Below are 25,559 nucleotides of genomic sequence, written 5' to 3'. Positions count from 1 at the left end.
TGGCTACTAAGATGACCAGCTGGTGACAGGTTTTCCTTCTTCTTCTCTAGGTGTCAGTGGCAGGTGGAAGCAAATGGTGCCATATCTCCTGCTCTCACTCCAAGCCCTTCACCCCTTCCACTCACAATAGAAGAGGATCGGGAGTTCACCTACCCTGCTGATGTGCTCATTCCCCCTCCTGGCCTTATGCCTGGGACCTACTTTGACTTGCCTCGTATCCGTCTTCCACCAGGGATCATGAGTAGGCTGAGAGAGGTGTCTGGAAGAGCTCGACCACAGTTTCGTCCCAGTATCAAGTAAGAGATTAATTCTGAGAGGATGCATATATCATATCCGTTTTATACATGAACATGGTTGTTTACCCTGGGGAGAGAGATTCATGTGATTTCTAACATTCTGATTTTTACAGACTGCTTAAGGAGCTAAAAGCACACTAAAGCAATACTCTCTAAGAGGAAATATAACTTTAAATTACACTTCAAGTCCTAATGATTTTTACAAGGCGGACATTGTGTGCTTTCAATCTAGTACTAGATTAGTAAGCTTTTCTATACCTTGGGATTTTGTTTATATTATATATTTTCAGTTCTTGTGCTGTTTTAGCACCTTGTTAGGCTTGTATTGGTGCTTTGTCTCAAAGGGAAACGTCAGACTCAAATCAAATTAATGGATTTTTGCTCAGGCCTGAAGGGACATGTATCTATCTAGATGGTTTTGGTATGAGCTGCAGAGTTTTTGAGATATTGGTAGTAAAGTATTTAAGGACAGTGACGTCTCTGATTCCATTTCACAGTTGAGTTTTTCATCTGTGTAGTCTTGTGCATGTGACTTTGCTCAGAGCCTGACATTTCCATCTTGTTGGGACTAGTTTATAGCTAATGTTACAACTCAACCAAAGAGGACAACATTATCGTTTACATCTTGCCATGCTGTCACAAGCAAAAGTCTTTCCTCTGCACAAATATTGATTTTGGGGTGAACTTTCCCAATGATACTATCCATAACTGGTTGTTGCTATTGAAATTAAAACTTTCCATTTAAAACAATTCTGTAACCTTTATACTCCACCTTTTTCTATGTAAGGGAGGTGATCCGGCCAGATGTCATGGAAGAGGTTATAGTGTCCTGTGTCATAAAACATCTGAGTCTGGTGGATTCCCTTCAGTCTCTTGTCAACTACCAGTACCGTGAAGATCACACAGAGGAGTACGATCTGGTCTGTAAGATCATGGCTGAGACATTCAAGAAGATCAATGCAATGGAGCGTCAGCTGCAAGTAAGTTTTAAAAAGCAGTATGCTATCAATTGGAATGGCTTCCCACCAACTGCAGAAACAAAATGCATCTTGGACTCTTTCAGTTTTTAATTATGTAATGTAATGTTATTACATTACATTAAGGTTATGATTGACCAGATAGCCATTTTATATTAATCTATTAGTTAATGAAGTTTTTATCGTCTTTTTGCCAGGGAAAAAAAGGAAATGAGGCTGCCAACATGAACATAGCCAGTAGAAGAATAACTCTGTGTCTAATTATCTCCCCTGTTGCTTTCAGAGTGTGGCAGAATTGGAGCAGAAGTGGCAGAATGAGGTAGAGGAGGCCCAGCAAGGAAAACTGGAGAACAACACTCCCTTCTTTCACGATTACCACTTCTTTGAGGTACACTGCCCCATATTCACTATTTACATCTTTACTTATGAGATTAGATCATTTGTAATATAATTTGTTTATTTATATTTCTTATAAGTACTTTCCTCTTTTGTACCAGAACAAACTGAAGGAGCTGGAGTTACTCTGCTCCCTGAAGGAGGTCCCGTTTGATTTTAGTGACTTGGAAAATGTTGTCCTTGCACTGAGGCAAGTCATTTAAGATCGTCTCGTTAAAATGATCTCGGGTTAGTCTGTGCTCTAATGTAATGTATCTGCACTATCAGGGAGAAGTTCTTTCATGAGGTGAACACCTCCCACACTAGAAGCAGCATCCCACTTGCCAAAACAAAAACACTGGTGAAAAGTCTGATGAACCGCTCTGAGCTGCTTCTCCATGTTACCATCGCTCCACATTGCAGAAGCCTAGCAGACACACCTGCTGGAACATCAGGTCCAGGTACACATACATCTTTTTTTTATTTGGAAAACTTGCTGGTCAGCATGGCAGGAGTAACAGACTTCTACCTTCAGACATTCGGGAGTGTTTTGTCAGACCTTTACAACACTTTGAACGACTGTCCTCGTTAAACCTATACAGTTATTCTAATCCACTCTTTCTGAAGTATGTTCTGTAACAAATTTTCATTTGCCAGTTATTGATTCCTGAATGATCAGGTGAAAGTTACCCCACTGTCCTAATTTTTTGTGTCAGCCTCTAAGTCCGTGTCAGATGCCAAGACAGTGATGCCCATGGTCAAGCAGCCCGTCTTCTTACGCAGCATGTCTGCACCTTCTGATTTGGAGATGATTGCTAACCAGGACTTGGAGTTTACACATGCTCCACAGAGGTATTTATTTCTGTTTGATAGATTGAATTTTGATTTAGAATTTTTCACAGGAATGACTGGAGATTTATTTGCTTCCTTGTTTAACTCTAGAAGGCGGCAGCACCCAACCAGTCACCGTAGCAGTTCATTTACCCTGCTGCAGTCTCTGGCCATAGAGGACACCCGAGACAAGCCAACATACAGCGTGCTGCTGGGACAACTCTTCGCCTTTATTGGAACTACACCTGATCAGGCTGTTAGTAATCTACAGTTCACATAACTCACTGGCTCTTTTTATAGAATTATTTGTTGTCACAGCTGCATGAGAATGAGCTGATACTGAGATATGATAACCTGTTATGACTGTAGGTGTCGAGCAGCAGTTTCTTGTCGGCTGCACAGACACGTTGGAGACGAGGCAGCACGCGGAAGCAGGCACTTGTTCACATGAGGGAGTTGCTCACTGCTGCTGTTAGAGTGGGTGGGGTCACACATCTAGTTGGGCCTGTCACTATGGTGCTGCAAGGTGGTCCAAGGTAAGAGAAGAGGATCAACCCTAATAGATAGCCCAAACTATGAATGTGTAGGTTTTAATTACTCATGAACTTTTTGGATTGTAGTCATCATATTTAAGCCTGGCAAACATTACATAAAGTGGGCCCAGTACAGACCTGTACTTTGTATGCTATCTGTGCAGGATTGAGGAGCTAACCTGTGGTGGAATGGTAGAACAAGTGCAGGAGGCCTTTGGAGAGACCATGACGTCTGTAGTGTCACTATGTGCTCGCTACCCCATTGCCTGCGCCAACAGTATTGGCTTGCTTTGCACAATCCCCTACACCAGGCAAGTGAATCCATCTTGAGTTATCTATTCTGTGATGTTCCTGTAGTATTAGAACCCTGGTTGCTTATCCTCATTTGTTACCTGTGTTATCATAGGAGTGAGGAGCAGTGCCTTGTTCGGAGTGGTCTCGTTCAGCTTTTGGATAGCTTGTGTAGTTTAAGTGGCCAAAGAGAATGCAGCTCTAATGAGAAGCAGACCAAGAAGCAGAGGGTAGCCACCATGGCTTGGGCGGCCTTTCAGGTGCTGGCCAACCGGTGCATTGAGTGGGAGAAGGTGGAAGGTATGAAAAATCTGTAGCTCCTCACTCTGAATATGTGTGAATTTTTCCAGTTTTATTTAAATAATCCCAAATCACAACAAATGCCATCTCAAGGCACTTCAAATATACAGCCCAATTCAAGTCAATTCATCATAAAAATTAAAATCCAAGTTAGTCCAATTCATACAATGCCTATTCAAAAGAAAAAAGCTGTCTTACTAAAGAAGCCAACAGATTACATTAAAACTTCTCTTTGATTCAATTCTCTGTCCTGAGTTAGAACGTAGTGATGGTGGAAAGAAAAAACTCCCTTTTCACAGCAAGAAATCTCCAGCAGAATCAGACTCAGGGTTGAAAGTTGAGATCTAATATTCAGCAAACCAGTTATTTCTTCAGTTAGATTTTTGTCTTAATTCTTATTAGATTGTCTTGATTTGCTCCTCTTGTGTTTATTGGTGTATTACATTTGGGTGGTCTGGGAAAAAAATGTGGCTATATTTTTAGATATACGAGCTGCCCCATCCAAAGTTGGATAGATGCCATCTCTCCTAATCTGACCAGGTTTTCCCCAGAAATGTTGCCATTGATCTATGTAGCCCACATTGTTTGCTGGACACCACCAAGTAGGAATGCATTGGTGTTGAAAATGTTCATGTTGTAATGATAAGCAAGCATTCACTGATATTTGCCTTTTTAAGGTGGCTCTACAGATGCAGTTCATTCTGGTCTGGCAAGACAGGTGTCCAGTCTGCTGACCAATCACCTGGCCAGAGCAACAGAGTGCTGCGGGAATCAGGCAGCTGGCAATGATGCTTTACAGGATGTGCTCAGTCTGCTAAATGATCTTTCCAGGTAAAGTTTGTATTCATTTATATGTTCAAGTCATGTTTGTATTCTTGCCAAGTCTGTGTACATACATGTTTCTTTTTGCTATATATTTATGTGTCCCTTTGTTCTGCATCCCAGGAGCCACATAGGCAAAGCTATCCTGAGCCAGCCTGCCTGTGTTTCTAAGCTCTTGTCTCTGCTGCTTGACCAAAGGCCATCTCCAAAGCTAGTACTTATCATTCTGCAACTATGCCGAGCTGCGCTGCCTCTCATGAGTGTGGAGGACTGTGGTAATGTGGCTTTGCCCTCATGGAGCTACTCTATAAACACCCTTGATGCCGAGCAACAGGATGCCAGTGACCCAGCCTCACGAATTGCTGCTTTGCTGTTAGCAAAGCTAGCAGACTATGTTGTACCAGGTTTGTCTTTCCTTCCAAGGAATAAAATATAAATATATCTATATGTGTAGGCTTGTTTATTAAAAGTGTAAATGCAAAAAAAAAACATGCTAAGCTGGATAGTCATAAGGTTAAGTTCTCTTATTGAGTTTTTTTTATGTTAATAAGATTTCTTCTGGCTGTCTGGCTTCAGGCTGTCAGACCCTTCTCTCCCCCAGCGCCTCTGAGCCAGACACAAGTCTGTCTCATGCCAGTTCCAAAGGAGCTCTCAAGTCTGATGATGTTGGGGAGGAAGCAGAGGCAGTTGATGGCAAGCTGTCAATTTTTATCCACAAGAGAGAGGATCAGTCATCTCATGAAGTCCTGCAACCACTTCTGAGGTACAGTTTCCCCAAATATTTTAGTTTTGATTTTGTTTTTGCAAGATTAATTTTCTATTTCACTGACTTGCGTGTTCTTCCATTCTCTGCACAATGTAGCAGCTCTGAGGGACGTCCATTTCGACTTGGAACAGGAGCAAATATGGAAAAGGTGGTAAAGATGGACCGGGACATGACAAAAGTAAGAGTTTTAATATGAATGAAGAAAAACTCTGCAGTGTATATTCTCAGTATGAAAAGTATTGTTCATGCAGCTGCCATTCACTCTGTTCTATTTTAAACCTTCCCCAGAATGGAAACTGTGAGGTGATCACAGAAGAGGCATCTGCTGCCCTGAGGAAGGCCAATAAATGGGCCCAGTCTGGTCTGATAGTGAGTGTTGGTCCACCTGTGGAGATTTTGGCCCAAGAGACTGCAGGTGGCATTACCACTGGTGATAAGAAGAAAACTGCTCAGACGGCTGCTTGCAGGGACAGGAATGCTGAGTTGGCCAGGTGCTGCTTGTTTGATTTTAGTGATTTGATGTACGGATTAACATTTCAGTATTTAAAGTACTCCTCTCTCAGTCCCCATTTATGCAGCAAAAAGAAAATACCATATTTGGTAAATGTATATGATAGGCAGCCATCTTGACTGTGGTTCTAACATTCTAACTCTAACTCTATTTTTAAATCTGCCTTGGATAGGTCAGACCCTGTCCGGCCATTTATCAGTGGGCACGTTGCCAACAGTATGGCTGCTGAGGTTATTGCCTTGCTGCATAGTCTGCTCACTGCTCCAGAGTCCAACACTGCACAGATCTGGACGAGCACTGTGGAAAAAGTAAAGTATTAACATGGTCCTATGTTCATAGCAGTTATCTTCCTTTGTGTTAGTGGCTGACACAGTAACTTTCTGCAGATTTTTCTAAAATCAGGCATCTGTGTGACCATTTATGACCTTTGCCATTGGCCTAATGCTTTCTCTCCCCTTTGTGTTAGGTGCTCTCCCATGCATTGATGTTTATCCCTCAGCTTGGGAAGTATGCTGAGAGCATCTTAGAGAATGGGAGCAGCAGTGGCAGAAAACTGGCTAAACTGCAGGCTATTGGCAGACAGGCTGTTGCTGCATTATGTGCACTTGGGGGCTTCAAAGAAACTATTAAGATTGGTTCTGAAGTTCAGGTTAGTGAAATTAGACAAAAAAAACATCCCCTGCTTGTATATTAACATGTGCTGTGCTACAGCCCTACATCCTTGATAGAATACTTCATTGTGGTGTAATGTTTTCCATCAATAGCAGACTGGCTTATTTACTGTGATACATCTGCTTTACAGGTAATAGGTAGAGGAGTGCTGGGGAGTGTCGGCATAGTTATGTCCATAAATGAACAGGAGGGCATTGCTACTGTCAAGTTTCCTTCCTGTGAGTACAGGAGAACTTGCAAAGCCTCAGACATCCTCGCAGTACCAATATCACGCCTCTGCACTCCAAGATCTGAGGCAAGAATTTCAGTTACAGTACATTCCTTATTTTTTGGGAAAATGGAAACCTGATGCTCACTCCGGTCCACTCTTGCCTCCCATCCCTAACAGGCCCTACCTCTGTATAAGCTCTCTATCACAGAGAAGGTGGTACAAGCAGTGCAGTCTATGCTCCTGCCACAGGAGGGCAGTCTCTCTATTCACACTTCTCTACCAGCTACTGGAGACGGCTCCAGCCCGGTCATGGCTGCGGTGCGGTTGCTAGCGGAAATCAGAACTAGGTTGGTAAACCCCACTGTGGAAAACCTTTCTGGGGAATTGCTTTTAAAGTTGTATAATATGTGCAGTTGATCCATCTGTGGAAACTCTGATTATGTGATTTAAGTCCACAAGTTTTTAATGGCGATTCTTTTCTTCATTTTTTTTCAGGGCTTGCCTGGTGATGGCACAGCTATTGGAGGATAGCTCGTTTTGTGAAGAGTTCATTCAGCAGTGTCCAGCTGCCGTTGAGGTTCTCAACCTGGTTGCCCAGGAGTGCAGCCCTGGTGAGCATGTCAGATCATATCAGCAACCAAAACTTCTCTGCACTATACCATGTGTGTCTAACAATTCTTTTTTTTTAATCTTCTGCAGGAGAGCGTCTCAGCATGGTTGAGGCTCAATGTGAAAGGGTAAGGATGTTGTACCGGGATTGTGCTCGGCCACCACCTCCACCACTGCAAACAGACAGGCGGCAGGTGGGAGTTTACTTTCTTACTTTGTGATTCAGTTTTGGTTTCATCGCTTACATTTTTGCATGGTAGGAAAACAATTAGCCAGTTTGATTGCAGAGCCTGAAAAGTGTTAATTAACCTTAACCATTATCAAAACAAGACCTAACTTAATTCTCACAAAAGGAGAGAGATCAGTAGTAAAAGTCTTTTGATTGACTAATGCCTAAAGACATTTACGTTGTACTCTATTTCTGCAAGCCGTAGTTCATAATGCATTCTGCAATCACATTTGTTGGTTCTGTTAGTTTTCTTATTCTCTCGATGCGTTTGTCATCCCAGCCCAAAGAAATCACCTGGTGTCCATCTAGAGTATTCCCTCCTGTCCGTGCCTGCATGTTCTCATCCCGTCTCACCTCTGTCACCTTCCTGGCTGATCCAAGTGCTGGAGGAGGGCTTCCCCGAGGAACTTTCATTTATGCCACCTCTCCTGTACCAGTTCAGGTGGGCATGCTAAAGTGGAATCAACCTCTGCATTTATGCTAGCCATCTCAATTTATTGAGCAAGTATTTAGCTCTTCTTTGACCCCGCAGGCACCATCCTTTTACTGGGAGATAGAAATTGTCTCCTATGGAGACTCTGAGGAGGACAGTGGCCCAATTGTGTCCTTTGGTTTTGCAACAGAGGCAGAGAAGAGAGATGGGGCGTGGACCAACCCTGTTGGCACATGTTTGTTCCATAAGTATGTACCCCTATATATTGAATATGAGAAACTCCAAGGTGCTCCTATGCTTGATCTCTGACTTTATTGCTGACTGCCATTATTTTTCTGTCTGTCATTCTTTCTGTGTGTCTGTCTCTTCTCCGTGTGTGTGTGTGTGTGTGTGTGTGTGTCAGTAATGGTAGAGCGGTGCATTATAATGGTTCCAGTTTACTGCAGTGGAAGAGTGTCAGGCTGGATGTGGCTTTGCTACCTGGTAAGATGCAGATTCCAAATACAGTCTGATATGTTTATTGTTAATTTTAGTCATCATAGAGATTATATAGACATGCGTGTTATGGATCTGAAAACAGTTGTGTCATCTGGCTTCAAGCATATCCTACTTCCAAGCTGTATTCTGTGTGATTTACATCTAGTCATTATTTATACATGATTACCTTCATTTTGCTGCAGGCGATGTGGCTGGAATTGGCTGGGAGCGTTCTGAGGGTACTCCTCCACCTCCCGGTCAGGCCCCTAAAGGCAGGGTCTACTTTACCTACTGTGGCCAGCGGCTCAGCCCTGTTCTGGATGATGTATCCGGTGGAATGTGGCCCCTGGTACACATTCAAAAGAAGGTGGGTTTCTGCTCAACAAAATGACATTAGATTATGTTTGAACAAAGTCTGTTATTCGTAGTATGTGTCATATCTCTTTTGTTTTCCCCCATTTCTTTGTAGAATTCAAAGATCCGTGCTAACTTTGGAAGCCGGCCTTTTGCATACGCAGAAGGCCAAGCACACAGGAATGCAGCTGACCTGTGTGTAGACCTTGCAGAGGAAATAAGTGCAAATTTTGAAGCACTTCCCTTTGCAATGGCTTCAGACAGCGATAATGATGCAGGTGCAAGTGTTACTTCAGACTCTGGCTCCCATGGACCGCCTTGTCGGATTGCTGCTGTTGCAGTTGCTCAGCAACGTAAATTTTTCATGTTCATCTCAATTTTAATCTAAATTCTGCAAGCTTTTGCTTATTTGCAAGTAGGTAACCTTTGTTTATTCCAACATTTCTCTTTGACCTTTGTGGTTGGCACAGAGTACAACAGTGACCTGTCATGCTACTACAAGGTGGAACTTAGTTACGAGAACCTTGTCACTTCTGGGCCTGACCCACATCCCCCACCAATCGCAGATGATGAGAGCGACGATGAGGACGATGAGGATGTCCCGAGGGTTAGTGAAATCTCTGTTGCTCCAAGCCGAGTATAAAAATGGTTTTAATGTGTATTTCATAATTAACCTTGATTTGGGTTTGACATTAGGAGGATCACTATGCTCTTCTGGTGAAGGCCTGGGAGACAAAAGTGTTCCCTACAATTCGTAGGCGGTTCCGTAATGAGGCAGAGAGGAAATCTGGCCTGGACCAAATCAAGGGAGCTCTGCAGCTGGGTAAAGAATGAAAATGTATAATTGTAACATAATTAGAAGGTGTAGCATAACAGCAAATTACAATAACAAAACATTTAGTCTACAATGTCAATCTCATTCGATTGAACTAAGAATAAACAATTTCACAAGGTTTAATGTTACTGGCACCCCCATTGTGACATTACTTAGTAATAATTAGTGATAATGTTTTTTTTTTATGAAAAACAGAACTGAATAGATATGGAGAATATAAGATTGTATGGCTTAAATGTCTGTCTTTCAACAAATCAGACAATAACCAAAAAATAAGAGCTGGGGTCAAGTATTCAGTTAAGTAGAAACCTTTTTGAGATAAACTTGTCGATGTCCATTCCAAGGCTTGTTTGTTCGTGTTTCTCTTCTCATCTGTGACACTCTGGTGGGTTTTCCCTGAAAACAGGCATGGTTGACATTGCAAGACAAACAGTGGAGTTCCTGTATGAAGAGAATGGTGGCATTCCTCGTGATCTCTACCTCCCTACTATTGAGGACATCAAGGATGAGGCCAACAAGTTCACTATTGACAAAGTTCGCAAAGGTAAGGTTCAAACTGGATGAACTGCTGTGAACAGATAACACTGAGCATACGTCTTTCTAAAAGGATTGAGTGCTTTTAATGTAAGTCAAATCTGCTAAATGACTGTAGTTTGATGGAATTCTGCTGACCTTGATGGTAACACACTTTTTAAACGCAGGGTTGACTGTGGTCATCCGCTGCCCTGACAGCAACAATACCAGCAGCACTACAGGGGGAACAGCACTGCCCAAATTTGCCATCCGTGGCATGTTAAAAACTTTTGGTTTGCATGGTGTGGTGCTGGATGTCGACTCTGTAAGTACAATCATTTGTAGTTCTGTGTTTTATTACCATCACGGTATATTTATTTTTAACTTGTTTGTGTGTATGTTTTTTTAAGGCGAATGAACTGGTGCAGGTGGAGACATACCTGCGCAGTGAGGGTGTGCTGGTGAGATACTGGTACCCTATTGAGATGCTTGAACGCCCACCTGCTGGATCTCGACGCACTGCGGCCAATGGCTTAGTCTCATTGGACAGTAGCAACATTCAGATTCATAGGTAGCATGGATTCAGTGTGTATTAGTGTGTTAGATCTGAAGCCTTCACCTGAACTCAGAATATGCTTTACTGCTTTGCTTTAGGGAACTTCTTCGCTGTGAGAGCGCACTGGCCCGATTGTACTGCCGTATGGCCTTGCTGAACATCTTTGCCCCCAAAAATCCCCACACGTTCACTCGTCTCTTCCACATACCTGCTATCCGTGACATCACTTTGGAACACCTGCAGCTTCTGTCGAATCAGTTGCTGGCTCCACCCTTACCTGGTGAGTGCAAATAAATCTGTGCATCTCTCATTATCATACAAATTTTCTCCTATGCTAAATATACCATTTTTGTTCTTCCTGCAGATGGCACCATTAGTTCTAGTTCTATTCTGTTGGCCCAGTCAGTGCTTCACAACCTTGAGGGCCAAAGCTGCTCTCCCACAGACCTGTTTTATCAGGGCAATGCTCAACCCATCCGGGAATGGTTGACAGTGGCTATCACCCGTGCCTTGCATCAAGGAGAGGAAAGTTTACTGGAGCTCACAAAGCAGATCTGCTGCTTCCTACAGGTCAGCTCTGCCAGCCAGTGCATGATGCAATACAGTCTGCCTACATACCCACCAGCTGATAAACCATTCTTGTAATTTGGTAACTTTTACAGAATGCACCTGAACAGTTTACATCTGAGGAGTTCCCTGTGACAGAGTCAAAGGTTAGCATGGACGTCAGTTTTCCAGGTGCCGCATTTGTGATCGTGTCTTGCAAAGAAAGTCAGCTTGGCTGCCGGAAGGAGTGAGTTACATTTGATAAATAAGATCAGGAATTATCAATTCATTTGTGTTCTTTTTTTCTATTTTCTTTTAATTTTGATGTTCTACTCCATTAGCTCAAGCCTGTACAAGGCCCCCTGGGCTCGAGTCATGGTCTATGGTCTGGGTCACAAAGTGCGTAGAAATGGTCAGCTAAATCTGATGGAGGCTGTGTGTTATCCTCTGGATGCCTCTCCTACCAACACAGGCCTTACTCCCCCTCCCACCACCAACCAGTACCCCTCTGTTATCATCCCCACTGATAAAGTGCACATCAAACTGGGTGAGTATTTTGGTCTTCAAAGAAAATTCATAGCAGCAATGTCAGATTTTCTTTCTTAAAAAAAAAAGTAACTTGAACCCTTGTCTTGATTGTAGGAGTGTCGCCCCCCCCTGGTGCTGTAGTGGTGCTACACTCCTTGCCACTAGAGTTTCCTCTGGCCATGGCATTTGCTGAACAACTGTTGACATGGAAGCTGGGGGAGAGCAGTGATCGATCGGAGGATGAGCTGGACACTGTGCCCTCATCAGTGCTGCTGCAGGTGGTAGAGCTGCTAGGTAGGATGCACACCTTTTATTCATAAAATGTGTATATAAATACGCTTTATGTTTATTTAACCACAGGAAAATATTACACAATGATCTAACAAGCGGTTTGAATATTACCTATTATTATTTGTATTATTATTATTAGAGTTTAGAATTAAAAATAAATAAATAAATGTTTTTTTTATGTAATCTTTGTATGTGAAAAAGTTTTTTTTCTTAGATTAAAAAAATAACAGATTGTGAGCCAATTAACCTCACTTATAAATGATTCTTAACCACTAGATCTGCCAAATATTGAATTTAGCATACATGAAGAGAACTTTCCCAAGATTCTAAATTTTCTGCAATTTTCTTATTTTTGCTTATGTTCTCAGGCGGTTTGCTTTGGACCACCGATCTGGCTCCCTCCATCAAAGAACTCGTCTTTCATTTGTTAGCTGAACTTTTACGGAAGATCCACCACTTGGAGCAGCGTAAGAGCCCTGCGGGTCTTTCCAGCTCCATTGCTCTTCTACTTAACCCCTGCCTCGCAGTGCTCATGGCTCTGCAGACAGAACTCCGCAAATTATATGACCGAGAAACTCAGGGATGGACTGCTGGAGGGGCTGGAGCAGGGGGATCTTCATCTGGAGGTGTTGCATTGGCACTGGGGGCGGAGCAGAGCCGGTTCTCCACCTACTTCCACGCCCTAATGGAGGTGTGTCTGGCTGTGGCAGAGGTCACGCTTCCCCTCAATGTTGGCAGCTCGTCAGTGGGAGCTCTGTCCTCAACCAGTGCCCCTAACCTTAGTGACTCTTCTTCATCCTCTTCATCATCCCCAGGCCAGACACCACAGAGCCCCAGTCTGTTATCTAAACGTAAGAAAGTGAAGATGAAGCGTGAGAGAGCTGCAGCTGCAGTAGCAGCCGTAGTCTCTGGGAAACGGGGGAGTGGAGGTGCAAGGCTGTCAGAGAGTGACAGTGCTCTGCTGAACATGGCAGGAAGTAAACCTGAGGACATGCTGTGGTTCCACCGCTGTCTCACTCTCCTCATGATTTTGAGACATCTCGCCAACAAGGACCCGCAGGGCTTAAGTGTAACCAGCGATGCAGTGACAGATGCCTGCCAAGCGCTGGTGGGTCCCACTGCCCATAGTCGCCTCCTGGTGCTCTCAGGTATCCCCACACACCTGGAGGAGGCTGTGGTTCGAAATGCTATCCGCAGGGCCTGCAATGCACATGGAGGGCTCTTCAAAGATGAAGTCTTCATCCCTCTGCAGGAGGAAGACCCCAAGAAGAAAACAGGAGCTGGGGTGTCGAGCCCCCAGGATGGCAAAGTGGGTCCAGAACCTGAACGAACCTTCCCCAACAATGGAGGTCCGGAGAGTCCTGACAGCTCCAGCAGTGTCACTCCAGCTATGAGTGTGAGCGCCTCAGCTTCTACCAGCCAGACCTCCATTTGCAGCTCATCTCAAGGGGTCTCCCGCACTGCCAGTGAACTTTCTGTTGATCAGGAGCTTTTAGCTGTTCCCCCTCTCACCCCTGCCGCTGCTTCTGCTGTCACATACCCTCAACAGGGCCCCCAAGACCCTCAGACAGTTTCTAGTCAGGACAGTCTAGATACTTCTCTGTGTAGCACAGGAAGCCTAGGCAGTTTAGGCAGCTTTGGAGAGCCTCTCGATAGTGCAGAAACACCATCTGTGTCGGAAGGGGGCTCAATGCACACAGTCACTTCCTTGGAGAGCAATGCAGTCGAGGCCAGGCCCATCAAAGGCTATGCTGTCATTGAGGTAGGTTGATTTGGAGAGTTGTTAAGATTCAGTCTGTTTTATTTTGTTTTTTTGGAGTTTAATCAATAGACATTACATTTATTTTTTGGGAAAAATAGGTTCGCTCTCGGGCGAAGGTGGAAAAGATTCGTGCTAGTCTTTTCAACAGCAGTGACCTGATTGGCTTGTCCAGTCTGGAAGGTGAGGAGGAGCTCATGGAGCTGACCAATGAGGAGATCCTCACTGCTTCTAGTGTCAACCAAAGCCTATTTGACACACAGGGAAGCTCTGCACTTGAAGACTACTTCCTGGACAAGTCAATCAAAGGTTCATTTTGAACTCAGATACTTATAGCTTTTACTCAGTGCCATTATTTCTGCTAAACTAAAATCTAAAATGATGTATCTCTGTCCATCAAGGTGACAAGCTTGTGCCTGGAGCGCGAGATGTCCTCACAGATATTTTTAAGAGCTGTGTGCACTCGGAGCAGATGCTCAGCCTCACGCCAGCCAAGCCCGTTAAAGTGTCTGACATTTACCTCAGCAAAGAGCAGATAAACTCTCAGACACCAGGCAACCTGCTCCATACTTTCTTCACCAATGTTCGTGCTCCAAAGAAAGTGCTGGAAGACCAACTTACTCAGGTTTGTAACAAGTGGTGAACAGTAAGGCCCAGCTTTCTTCCCTTCACTTTGATCCCCTGCCCTCTACTCCATTCATTTGCCTCTACTCATGAAATTGCTTTATACTCATCAGTGGTGATATTGAAATTCGAACACTAACTAATGTCAGCCCTTAAATCTGTTCTTGCTTCACATACCCATAACAAAGAATCTGTTTCCACTCAGATTCTTCGGAAGTATGGAACTCCCAAGTCAAACAAGAACAAGTACAGCAAGGCAGGAAAAGAACAGCATCAAGCCAAGGTAGTGAGTACAAAGAGACCCATTACCAAGCCTCCCACCAAGGAAAAGTCTGTGCTCAACAGTGTCAGGTGAGTCATTTCCCACACGTTACTTAAGAAGTAGGCATGTTTGTTGGGACGTAAACACACAGACACGATAAGTGAATTTATTTTGCTTGTCTCTTCTGTCCACCAGAACTGCACTGAGTGAGAAGAAGACAGTCTTGAAGCCAAAATCCCCAGAGAAATCTAGACCTGATGAGAAAGATGTCGAAAAATCTCCTGCTAAAAAAACTGAAGGTTGTCAAAAAAGAAATCACACACACTTTGGCACGTATCATTCAATACATATGTTGTTAGAATGTTTTCAAAATGTCACCAATAAAGGTTAAAAGTGCCGAGGAGTTATACCAGTAGTAAAGTGTCGGATATTTGTGTTGCATTTTAAATGAAACCATGTGAAACATTGAGAGGTGAAGCTAAACTAACTGTTAACGCCTTATTCACAATTCCCTTTACAGTTTATCTATAACTTTTGTCCTATAGTGGAGACAATCACTTTTAAAAGATATTTCTATACTTTTAAGAGCTTTAACGTCTATCCTGACCTTGAATAAGGATGAAGTGGAAGTGAATGCCCTCAAAATAAAGCTGCGAGGTTGCACTTCCATATTCACACATATACTGCGAAAACTTGAATGTGTTTTGGTAAACAGTTAGAATTGTCTAAATGTCACAGTTTTGCTGTGATACTGTCTTTCCTTAGTCCCAGAGGAGAAGTACCTCACGCTGGAAGGCTTTCATAAATTTGCTGTTGACCGTGCGAAGCAGGACGTCCGCAGCCTCTGGAGGGCCATTTTGGCTTGTGGTTATGACCTTCACTTTGAAAGGTGAGACTTTGAGAGTCATGCCCTAAAGATGAGTACCTGTAAAGAATGTGCTTTGACCCTCAAAAAGTAAAAATCAATTAAAAACATAGGTTTGATGAGTTAATGGTATTACCTGCAAGACAGCACTCTTATAGTGACTGTAAAAACTAATGTGTAAAAGTTAGAGCCCTTTATCTAACAGCACCTGTGTCTTCTTACTAGGTGCACCTGTATAGACACTCGTCACGCCCAAAAGGCCAGTAGAAAGTGGAGCTTGGAAATGGATGTGGCATTGGTGCAGTATATCAACAGGCTGTGTCGTCACCTGGCTATCACACCTGCAAGACTCCACCCCCATGAAGTGTATCTGGACCCCAGTGATGCTGCTGATCCTCGTGTGGCCTCTCTGCTCAGTAAGTGCACTGATTGCAGTCCCATGAAGAATGCATTTACCTTGACTGATTCAAGAGATGCAAATTATTAAAGAAGACCCTTCCCCCTTCTGCAGTGGATGGTAAATGGACTTGTACTTGTATAGTCTAACTGACCACTCAAAGCACTTCACTACATGCCGCATTCACCCCACTCACACACACTCATACAGCACGTCTTAAGATACTTAACTACGTGCTTTCTAATAATTTCTAATCATTCATACACATTCATACCCCCAATGATACACTGGGGGGGCAACGTGGGGTTCAGTGTCTTGCCCAAGGACGCTTCGACATGTATCCTGGGGAAGCCAGAGTCAAACCACCGACCTTCCGATTGGTGGGCGACTGCTCTTCCTTCAGACAATCTCATCACTGTGGGCGGCTGTAGCCCACAGTGATGAGATTGTCTGTAAATTGATTCTACACTGTCATCTGCAATGTGCTGCGTATTTTCTCCCTTGATTTATTAGTCTACTATAACTTTTTATGTATTAACGGATTCTTTCAGATGTACCTGTGGAGAGTTTGCGTTTGCGCTTTGCTTTGCTGCAGTCCCTCAACAACACTCTGGAGAGTTTCTTCCTTCCACTGGTGGAGCTGAGACAGACATTCACGTATCAGAACAGTATTGCTGCGCTGTTGTCTGAGGCTAAAGGTAAGCAGGACCTCAGCACATGCAAAGTTGTGACAAAGCCACCTGTGCACATTAGAACTGTATAACTATGTAATTGTATTGTATTATTTTAGAATCTTGTTGTCTTCTCTGGTATTAGGTCTGATCTTCTACGACACAAAGGTCACCATAATGAACAGAGTGCTGAATGCCACGGTGCAGCGAACAGCTGACCATGCTGCTCCAGAGATTACACTGGACCCTCTGGAAATTGTCGGAGGTAGGCTTTCTTGTCACCTGTCCACCCCCCAACCCCCCCACCCCATTTTTCGCTCCTTCTCACATTGCAGCTTTCTTTTTGTGCATCTGGCATTTGTCCCTCAGGTGAGATCAGATCATCAGAGAACACATATTTCTGCCAGGCAGCACGCCAGCTATCTTGTGTGCCGTCATCCCAACTCTGTGTGAAACTCGCCAGTGGAGGAGACCCAACCTATGCCTTCAACATCCGCTTCACTGGAGAGGAAGTTCATGGCACAAGTTAGAATTTCTTGCTGTTTTTTTGCTTAACTTCAAGGTAGTCAATTATTTATCAATTTATTTCCAAGCCTAACTGTACCTGCTATGAATACGTTGTCATTTCAGGTGGCTCGTTTAGACACTTCCTGTGGCAGGTGTGTAAGGAGTTACAGAGCTCTGCGCTCTCCTTGTTGCTCCCCTGTCCCAGTGCGGCAGCCAATCGTAACAAGGTAACATTTTCACCGTGATCTGTTTTTGCTGTGTTTGTTCTTCTCAACAAGGCATACTGTGCATGAAATCAAGTTTCGACCAGCCTGTTACTGCACGAGATGTCAGTGTTCTCTACCGGGTTTTAAAATCCAACGTGCGTCATTTTTTAATTAGAAAAGTCACATTTCGCTGGCAGGAAATATTTCAAATTGTGCCGTCTTATCGCAGTACAGTCTCTAAAATCATCCTATGTTCATATTTCTGTTTTCTTTTCCTTTGTTTTTCGTTGCTGTTCTTAGGGGAAGTACATCCTGACTCCCTGCCCTATCAGCTATGCAGAAGAACAGCTGTTGCACTTCTTTGGTCAGCTACTTGGCATAGCCATTCGTGCAGATGTGCCACTTCCTTTGGACTTGTTAGGCTCCTTTTGGAAGGGCCTGGTGGGCGAACCTCTTGACCCAGAGCAGGACTTGCAGGAAGCTGACATGCTCACTTACAACTATGTCAAGAAATTTGAAAATGTAAGGGACTATCCCTGTGTTTCAATTCAGTTGTTTACTGTGCTAACTTGTTTTTGTTGAAGTAGTGTTGTTTCAAATGTAATACTTCTACACAGGTAATACCACAGTGATGTTGGCAATTAAGTGTAAACCTCATACAGGCTGAAACAACATCAGCACTTTACAGAAAAGTCTGGTTTTAGCTATCTTTCATTAGATCTGAGGTCACCACCCAGGTACTTGCAGCACACTGCATGTGTACTTGCACACAGTGTGAATGCACTCAAAATGACAAGTGTGAGTGTGTGATTTCAGGCAAAGCCTCTGTCCTTCCCTTTTATTATTTTTATTGATCTAGTGACATGTTCTCCAACTCTGCAGGTGACTGATGAGAGTGAGCTTGAGGCCCTGTGTGCCGAAATCTCCTCCCAGCACCATTCAGGTGAAAGCCCAGACTCCCCAAGCCGGCCCTGCTGCACTTTCACGTACGTCACGATGACTGGTGAAGAGGTGGAGCTTTGTCAGGGAGGGCACAGCCTCACTGTCAGGTACACTCCAGCTCAGCTGATTAGTACCATTTATGTTCTTGTTGCTGCTATCTTTATGCAGTGGACATTACCTGAAAGCCACAGCACATTACAGTGTGTTTTCATTGTGTACACTTCCCGTGTGTGTGTGTGTGTGTGTGTTAAGCTGGGAGAACAAGGATGTGTATGCACGGGCAGTGCGGAGCCTTCGTCTGAGAGAGCTACAGAATGTGGAGTGTATGACAGCCGTGCGTGCAGGGCTCAGTTCCATCATTCCTCTGCAGCTGCTCACCATGCTCAGCCCTCTAGAGATCGAGCTGCGCACCTGTGGTTTGCCTTACATCAACCTGGAGTTCCTCAAGGTGAAGATTATATTTGTGTAAAAGTGTGTCTTCAAATCTTCTTACTGCATTACAAATCATATATAAACATCTCTTATCCCCTCAAATGAACCTGCTTTAGGTGAGTAAAATGATGATGGTGAGCTATGCCAGCAGACGTTGTGCATGTAGTAAACATAGTTTTACTATTTAATGCTGTCACCTGATATTATTAGATGTTAGACATTCCTAATTCCTAATTGCAGCCACTCTCTCCCTGTGTAGGCTCACACAATGTATCAAGTTGGTCTGATGGAGACAGACCAGCACATCGAGTTCTTTTGGACCGCCTTGGAGATGTTCACTCAGGAAGAGCTCTGCAAGTTCATCAAGTTTGCGTGCAACCAGGAGCGCATCCCGTTCACTTGCCCCTGCAAGGACGGGGGACCAGACACCGCCCACGTTCCCCCGTACCCCATGAAGATCGCCCCTCCTGACGGAGCTGCAGGTAAAGGCTCTCAACAGGGCTCTGATTGTGCTTGAGGACAGCTATCTATGTGTGACACTCGTATCAGTGCTGTTGGTGCAGAAACTACTGTTAGCGATTACAGAACAACTCGTCTTGCATTCTAACTTGAGACAGACTCGAGTTGATAGATGTACCACGGATAAGATTGCTCAACACCCGTCGTTACACAGAAATTAATTGGCTTTCTGCAGTTCCATGGGCATTTCCTGTGCTATTTTGTGGTATTTTCCTGTGAATTTGGTTAAATGTTTCTGTTTCCTCTCCAGGTCAGCCAGACTCACGCTACATTCGAGTGGAGACTTGTATGTTCATGGTGAAACTGCCCCAGTACACTTCTTTGGATGTGATGCTGGAGAAACTACGCTACGCCATCCACTACCGCGAAGACCCTCTGAGCGGCTAAGAAGACTTGACAACCCAACATTCCCAAGCATATGTACCTAACATGTCACCCTTACTTTTAACCTCCTCCAACCATTGTCCCCACTCTCCTGAACCTTCCTCTTAGACAGGCCACCACATGCTGTTCTGTAACAACAAGCCAGAAAGTAAATGAAATAGCATTTTTTTTATCCGGCAGCATTTAATGTTTTGGTCATCCCTGCATTTTTGTTGCAGTTTACACAATCTTGCATTTCATGCTTATGCTTGACAGATATTCTTTTAGGGAATTCAGGGACGACGAGCTGAATCAGGACAGACGTTGCTAATAAGTCTGATCCAGTTGCACTGAGTTTGAGAATGGCATTTAAGTGATACAACTGTGAGACTTTTTTGTTAACCTTTTCTTTCCCCTTCCTAACCCTTTTAAACAGAGGGTTTCGGTATGTGAATAAAACAACATAATGGGATAACTTCAGATCAGCACTTTGCAGTTGCATGTTCAATTGCTTAATGTTTGGCACTTTAGGAGTGGTTTCTGCAAATCTAGCTCTCTCTGAGTTGCTGGAGTTGGCATTGCCATAAAGGTAACAATCAAACCTTTCCACTCCTAATGCTTAACCCAGCTGCCTCCCTCTGTTCCCTCTTTATGGGGGTCGATGGTCTGAACCATGCCTTTGCTGTAGGGGCTCCCTATTGAGAGGATTTTGCTGGTTGTCTGAGATAGGAAAACCCAAATGATTTTCAAAGAATAATCTTACCTTTGAGACAAAGGTACGATTACTCAAACGGGAAAGGAAATGTGTGGTAATGCCTGCTTTTGATCGCATTCGCTAGAAGCAGGCAGACGATGTGAACAAGTGCTGTACACGATCTTATGTAGTTTTACTGCCTGTTTGAAAAAAAGAAAAAACAATGACCTAATGGACAGACTAACTTATGCCTATGTAATCTGAGTACATTTTATTAAAGTCTCCGAAGAGAGAATATTTAAGTAATGTAAAAATTCATATTAATCTGTCAGTTTATGAAGTTTCTCTTCATTCTTTTGATATCTGAGAAGCAGTGGCAGCATAAAAGGTGAGTGGACTGAATGATAACTGAGGCCTCCTGGTTCAGATATTACTTGCATTTCAGATCTGTGAAACCTGTGTGGCTTTCTAAAAATGGGATGGGGATCTCATGAGCTGCTCTCCCACATTGTTTGTGTGCTACTGAATGTGCATCAAGCCCCCCCCCCCCCCCCTCTGCTCCCCATTACATACAATCTACACACATACACTGGGGGAGTGGTGGTGGACTATCTTGAGTTCTGCCTTTTCATAGTTTACCTGAACAAAGATGAACAGAAGTCTGCTGTTTTTTTTTTTTTAGGTTTTTTTTTAATTTTACCCATAACCAAATGTTTAGCTGTGTAAAAATGAACTAGAAAAAATGTAAATAGACTGAAGTTATGTTTGATGGCAGTTTTTAAACTTGCTTCTCACTTCACCTTATGGTTTTGTTTTTGGTTTGCACTACTCTTCCAAGAAAAGATTCTAAAATGAGCAAACTAGGTGATGTCTGTTGGATATCCAGTTTGTTGTGGTGTTATTTTTTATGAATTTTGGAAAATACCAATAATCTTATCACCTTTGTCTCGTTCTCAGATGGATTCAATTTCTTCTACTCATGGTGAAACATGTTTTCTTGTGTGGGTAAAATTGCCATTTTTCTTGGATAGAACTGATAAAACTCGACAGAATTTACATTTCTTGAATTGGATTGTTGAATTGCTTGCAAGTTTTGGTTTTGATTCAGTTCTTTTGAAGGGTGATATACCGCTGCTAATGGGGATGCTCTATCTTTGACTTCCTCCTCCTCAAGGGGGGTACATAAGGTTATAAAAAGGACATATCCATAAAAAGAGGCGTTGCGATAAAATGTGTGCTGTACATTTACTTGATATTTATTACAATTATTTATGGTTGCATTAACTTAACTTTTACTGTCTTACCTCTGCACATCAGAAACGTAACATATCTAAAATGGATTATACAGATGTAAAGAATCAAATGGCATTTAAGATTTCTGTGTCATAATAAAGAAATGTCTTCATGTACAATTTCTTTGTTTGTTCATTTTATCTTTTTTACTTTGACCAAGGCATTATGTTTCTGTGGTCCTATTTTTAGTCGGATTGCTCAGATGAGTTTGTGAGAAAAACAAACTTTTATTGGATGTCTTTGACACAAATGGGGAGGTTGCATGTTTGACCACAGTTGACTTAAATAGAAGACATGTCTGTCACATGCTTGCATAGACAATGAATGTTCACCATGATGAATGATCACTGTGAAGCATGTTTTGTCTCCTATAGAACATGCTTTTCACGTAAGGCCTGTGAGCGTGTGGTTACATCACTGACTGTAAACCAGACACCTTCAGGGAACAGCAGGTGCCTGGCCAGGCCAGTTCTAACTGGATCTGTAGTCATGCTCCTCACAGACGTCACTTGTCTTCCTCTGAGCCTTTATATGCTACATTCAAAGGAAACCATCAACAAGCTGTGAGGAGTGTTGATGTTTTCTGCATCGCTCTTACCTTTGAGATAAACCACGATGAGGTGGCTGTGCTGTGAAGAATGTAGCTAATGCTCAGGAAAAAAGACTTTTATAAGTAGTATGTCAATTTTTAATTCAATTTCCAAAGTGTTATTTAGGAGGATCTCCAGGAATGTCTCCAGCAGTTTGACTTGTTGGCTCCAAAACAACCAGTTGAGTAACCTGCGAACACGGGTGTCCCCTCCAATTCTGGCACAACCCCCCCCCTTTTTCCAATGACCCTGAGTCCAATGAGCTGCTACGAAAAAGACCCAGCCCTAGCCACCCTGTCAACACACTTTCCAAATATTACATAATTCAAAAGTGTGGAGAGCTCTACTGTACCACTCCCTTAGGCAAAAGGAATGCTATTAGAAATTTAATTAGAGATGCAGGCTATTAATTGCACAAATGTATGAACAGACAGGCAATACAGGGGAGGTTAGAACAAAGCTGGCGTTCAAATAATGACTGAACATTTTCTGTCTAGTTAGTGGGTGATAAGTGCTTTACATAACAGATTTAATGCATATTGTATGCGCACATAGAGTACTTTTCTATTTTGCCATTTAAGCATTTGTTGACGATACACATACAAAAAAAATTGTGTCCAATTTGAATGAGTCAATGGATGCATGGTGCGAGAAAGTGGTTTTAGCTGAGGAATAACAAGGCATAGAGATGATTAGAAGGCAGAGGAATATAATTTATTAGATGGTCAAGACATTCAAGTACAAAAGCAGTACAATACAGAAGCATTTTACAAAGCAAACACATCAAGTACAATTGGGAAGCAAACTCAGTGTGACAATGTTATTGTAACTTATTCACAATACTTCTTTAAATTAAGATTTGTATAGACAAACTACCCTAACCTTCTGTTTTGTTTTTTAAAAGACAATCCCCTCATTACCACACGTACCCTTACGCTTGTCTGTCTCAGTGTTCACAAGAGTTTTAGTCTGGAATGATTTGGAGCATGTGAACAAAAAGGTTTAGGGACTGAGGCCTGGTAACGGAGAAAAAGGTCAGGAGGGCCCTAGGTAGACCCTAGATAATGCCAAGCTGTTTCTTTAGCCTCTTCAGCTCCTCCATGCTGATATTGTTGCCACCGCACACCACAACCACCACTGGGCCCATGTGCTGTGCCAGCTTGCCATTGTCCTGCAGCCTTTTGATGATGTCGCTGTACACAGCTGCCAGGGCAGCGCCACAGGCAGGCTCCACCAGGATCTTCTCATCATCTGCAGAAAGATGAAATACCGTGAGAGATCAGATTCATGCCCGACTGTCGTCACCTCAAGTCTGTGGCTCAGCTGCTCAGGCGATACTCACCTACAAAGCGCTCGACAGCTTTTACAGCCTCCTGGTCTGTGACAACTTCTGAGAAAACAGCATGCTCGTTCACTAGTTTCATAGTCTGTGCAGAGACCCTCGTCAGACCCAGTGTAGTTGCAACACTGCAGAACCAAACATGAGAGCAATTTTAAATCAAGAACAGCAAAAGAGGCAGAAAAGCCAGACATCGCTTGAAAGCATTTTTAAATGGCGCTCATGTGTACTACCTAGTAATTGCAGGTAAAGTGACAAGCTGTCCAGCCTTCATGGCTGCATTGAGGCTGTGTGCACCAATGGTTTCCATGGCTACAATAGGCACGTCATCCCAGCCAGCCCGGCGTAGTCCCTCCACCACTCCATTCAGCAAGCCTCCGCCTCCCACTGACAGCACTATCGCCCCAGGCTTTTCCCTTAAGTCATGCTCTAACTCCTTCACCAGAGACGTGTGGCCTTCCCTTTGCACACAAACACAATTAGTTCCTTCAGATGCAACGCTGGAATTCACAGTAATGCAGGTAATCTGTGCATGCTGTGGCCGGATTCATCTTTCCCTTTTAAAGTGGCGTTTTTCCTAAAATTCAAGTGCGTTACTGCTTGTACATTAAGCAGCCTATGATTTTACCAGTTTATGGCAGCATTTGACACTAACCTTTATGCCTAAAAAAAGGTAGTAAATTATCTGAAAACCCCTCAAAGTAAGCTCTGATAACATACCTCCTGACATCGCACATCATTCATCCACAGCAACTTTTCCATGTTTGGATGACAGTGCATGACAAGATAAATGTTAGTATCAGTCATACACACGCCTCATCTCTTGATGGCACCATTTCCTCTGCATTGAACTGTGCACAGTAATGTCAGTCATGCAAAGCCGACTGAGACTCACCATATGAGGGGGTCATCAAAGGGGGATATGAATATCCAGCCCGGGTTGTTCGCCACAAGCTGCTGTCCATATTCAATGCTTTCATTCAGAGCCTTAAAAAAAAATATATACATATAATTTGCAGTTCCGCATTACTTTGGTGGGACAAATCAAAAACACTTTACACTGTTATACTCTGTTATTCTTATACATTCAGTTATCCTAAATGTAATCAATGGATGAAGAGGAAACACAAGACAGAAGCTGCATAACTTTGAACAACCACTTACTGATATAGATTTTTTTTAAAGAATAGATAAATAAATTGGACTTCTAACCTTGCCATGAATGACAACAGTGGCGCCCTCATCCTTCAGCCTCTCCACTGTTGGGTTTGGTGTGACATTTGGAACCACTATGGTTGCAGGTACACCAAGCTGGCGTGCAGAATAAGCAGCTGCCATACCAGCATTTCCTCCTGTTGAGACCCAAATCGTCAAAACAATACATTTGGAAACATGGTCAAACAAAGATTGAAGATATTTTGCTCTCATGTTCACCTGAACAGCAGACAAATCGTTCACATCCTCGCTCTGCCCACTAAAGGAAACAAGAAACATCTCAGTCAACACAAGTTGACAAAAAGCCAGTGTCCAGACTGGAGAATCTTTTCGTCAGTGACACCCCCCTTTTAAAAACAGGACAGGTCACATTAGATTACTCACAGTTTTACAGAGATGACCGATGCCCCTGATCTTAAAGGATCCTGTTGGCTGAGAGGAATCCAGCTTGAGATAAACAGAGGTCCCAGCCACCTTGGTCAATGCGAGGCTCTGCCTCACTGGAGTGGCCACATGAAGAGGTTGCTGGGTCTTCATCTTACTGCTTAACAGAAAATCACAGGAATTTTTGAGGAGATGTGTGCTACACAGAAACTATTTAGAAGCAATACATCAAACTGGTACAAGAGAGACTTGAAAATGTGAATGCAAAGCCACCATGGCAGTTATTGAAATGTCAGCTGGCTCTTCTTGATGCTTGTCCCAACACAGGCTGCCTAATTGTGATTACCATGAGCATATTTCAATTTACCAGACTCGGGTTGAAGATGAGGAAACAAGCTGGGCTGGATTATCAGTGATCCCCAATGATGTTATTTCTGACAGTCTTGCAAGTTAAATTAATATATACTTGCTTTGGTGTGGGCTTGTCAAAGGAGGGACACCTCTGGACCAATCAGCTTTAGGCACTCTGACATCAGACCCC

General features: G+C 43.3%; 2 protein-coding genes across 6 annotated transcripts in view; one reads left to right on the top strand and one right to left on the bottom strand.

The window, feature by feature from the left end:
• The window catches only part of LOC140310096 (probable E3 ubiquitin-protein ligase HECTD4), a 35,603-nt gene extending 13,991 nt beyond the window's left edge, over window positions 1-21,612 (top strand). For 3 of the 5 annotated variants that reach the window (XM_072388256.1, XM_072388254.1, XM_072388253.1), the window contains exons 25-76: window positions 51-296; window positions 1,084-1,276; window positions 1,557-1,661; window positions 1,771-1,863; window positions 1,941-2,109; window positions 2,365-2,500; window positions 2,591-2,735; window positions 2,849-3,015; window positions 3,177-3,323; window positions 3,419-3,603; window positions 4,281-4,434; window positions 4,549-4,829; window positions 5,002-5,188; window positions 5,288-5,369; window positions 5,480-5,682; window positions 5,875-6,010; window positions 6,169-6,351; window positions 6,505-6,669; window positions 6,763-6,932; window positions 7,081-7,196; window positions 7,285-7,388; window positions 7,704-7,865; window positions 7,956-8,104; window positions 8,260-8,339; window positions 8,537-8,700; window positions 8,803-9,040; window positions 9,158-9,294; window positions 9,384-9,510; window positions 9,929-10,066; window positions 10,224-10,360; window positions 10,446-10,606; window positions 10,690-10,871; window positions 10,956-11,161; window positions 11,254-11,384; window positions 11,479-11,684; window positions 11,780-11,959; window positions 12,325-13,718; window positions 13,817-14,024; window positions 14,117-14,340; window positions 14,545-14,690; window positions 14,797-14,900; window positions 15,367-15,490; window positions 15,692-15,882; window positions 16,415-16,561; window positions 16,680-16,799; window positions 16,904-17,059; window positions 17,165-17,268; window positions 17,548-17,769; window positions 18,130-18,296; window positions 18,442-18,637; window positions 18,881-19,103; window positions 19,391-21,612. In XM_072388256.1, the coding sequence (XP_072244357.1) occupies window positions 51-296; window positions 1,084-1,276; window positions 1,557-1,661; window positions 1,771-1,863; window positions 1,941-2,109; window positions 2,365-2,500; window positions 2,591-2,735; window positions 2,849-3,015; window positions 3,177-3,323; window positions 3,419-3,603; window positions 4,281-4,434; window positions 4,549-4,829; window positions 5,002-5,188; window positions 5,288-5,369; window positions 5,480-5,682; window positions 5,875-6,010; window positions 6,169-6,351; window positions 6,505-6,669; window positions 6,763-6,932; window positions 7,081-7,196; window positions 7,285-7,388; window positions 7,704-7,865; window positions 7,956-8,104; window positions 8,260-8,339; window positions 8,537-8,700; window positions 8,803-9,040; window positions 9,158-9,294; window positions 9,384-9,510; window positions 9,929-10,066; window positions 10,224-10,360; window positions 10,446-10,606; window positions 10,690-10,871; window positions 10,956-11,161; window positions 11,254-11,384; window positions 11,479-11,684; window positions 11,780-11,959; window positions 12,325-13,718; window positions 13,817-14,024; window positions 14,117-14,340; window positions 14,545-14,690; window positions 14,797-14,900; window positions 15,367-15,490; window positions 15,692-15,882; window positions 16,415-16,561; window positions 16,680-16,799; window positions 16,904-17,059; window positions 17,165-17,268; window positions 17,548-17,769; window positions 18,130-18,296; window positions 18,442-18,637; window positions 18,881-19,103; window positions 19,391-19,527 (9,628 nt within the window). In that variant the 3' untranslated portion in view covers window positions 19,528-21,612. Of the gene's footprint in view, window positions 1-50; window positions 297-1,083; window positions 1,277-1,556; window positions 1,662-1,770; window positions 1,864-1,936; window positions 2,110-2,364; window positions 2,501-2,590; window positions 2,736-2,848; window positions 3,016-3,176; window positions 3,324-3,418; window positions 3,604-4,280; window positions 4,435-4,548; window positions 4,830-5,001; window positions 5,189-5,287; window positions 5,370-5,479; window positions 5,683-5,874; window positions 6,011-6,168; window positions 6,352-6,504; window positions 6,670-6,762; window positions 6,933-7,080; window positions 7,197-7,284; window positions 7,389-7,703; window positions 7,866-7,955; window positions 8,105-8,259; window positions 8,340-8,536; window positions 8,701-8,802; window positions 9,041-9,157; window positions 9,295-9,383; window positions 9,511-9,928; window positions 10,067-10,223; window positions 10,361-10,445; window positions 10,607-10,689; window positions 10,872-10,955; window positions 11,162-11,253; window positions 11,385-11,478; window positions 11,685-11,779; window positions 11,960-12,324; window positions 13,719-13,816; window positions 14,025-14,116; window positions 14,341-14,544; window positions 14,691-14,796; window positions 14,901-15,366; window positions 15,491-15,691; window positions 15,883-16,414; window positions 16,562-16,679; window positions 16,800-16,903; window positions 17,060-17,164; window positions 17,269-17,547; window positions 17,770-18,129; window positions 18,297-18,441; window positions 18,638-18,880; window positions 19,104-19,390 lie in introns of all 5 variants that reach the window. The other 2 variants (XM_072388255.1, XM_072388252.1) reach the window with 1 other exon arrangement.
• A 1,349-nt stretch (window positions 21,613-22,961) lies between these two features.
• Window positions 22,962-25,171, bottom strand: LOC140309183 (L-serine dehydratase/L-threonine deaminase-like). Its single transcript, XM_072387008.1, has 7 exons — window positions 25,019-25,171; window positions 24,854-24,893; window positions 24,632-24,771; window positions 24,315-24,406; window positions 23,653-23,880; window positions 23,423-23,547; window positions 22,962-23,331 (listed from the first exon to the last, which is right to left on the bottom strand). Exons 1-7 carry the CDS (start codon window positions 25,169-25,171, stop codon window positions 23,138-23,140), a joined length of 972 nt encoding a protein of 323 aa, XP_072243109.1. The 3' UTR covers window positions 22,962-23,137.
• Between the last annotated feature and the right edge of the window lie 388 nt (window positions 25,172-25,559).

This window comes from Leuresthes tenuis, unplaced genomic scaffold, assembly GCF_036924035.1.
Source record: "Leuresthes tenuis unplaced genomic scaffold, fLeuTen1.0.hap1 SCAF_6, whole genome shotgun sequence".
NCBI classification, from domain to species: domain Eukaryota; kingdom Metazoa; phylum Chordata; class Actinopteri; order Atheriniformes; family Atherinopsidae; genus Leuresthes; species Leuresthes tenuis.
This window is presented reverse-complemented; position numbering and strand designations above follow the sequence as displayed.

What these genes read in the sequence shown, in the direction of transcription:
- LOC140309183 (XM_072387008.1), bottom strand. Translation starts at nt 25,171, where the DNA reads ATGAAGACCCAGCAACCTCTTCATGTGGCCACTCCAGTGAGGCAGAGC. An exon ending in TCGGTCATCTCTGTAAAACT is followed by an intron (nt 24,894 to 25,018) that starts GTGAGTAATCTA and finishes TGTTTCCTTTAG; the next exon opens with TGGGCAGAGCGAGGATGTGA. An exon ending in AGCTGTCGAGCGCTTTGTAG is followed by an intron (nt 23,332 to 23,422) that starts GTGAGTATCGCC and finishes ATCTTTCTGCAG; the next exon opens with ATGATGAGAAGATCCTGGTG.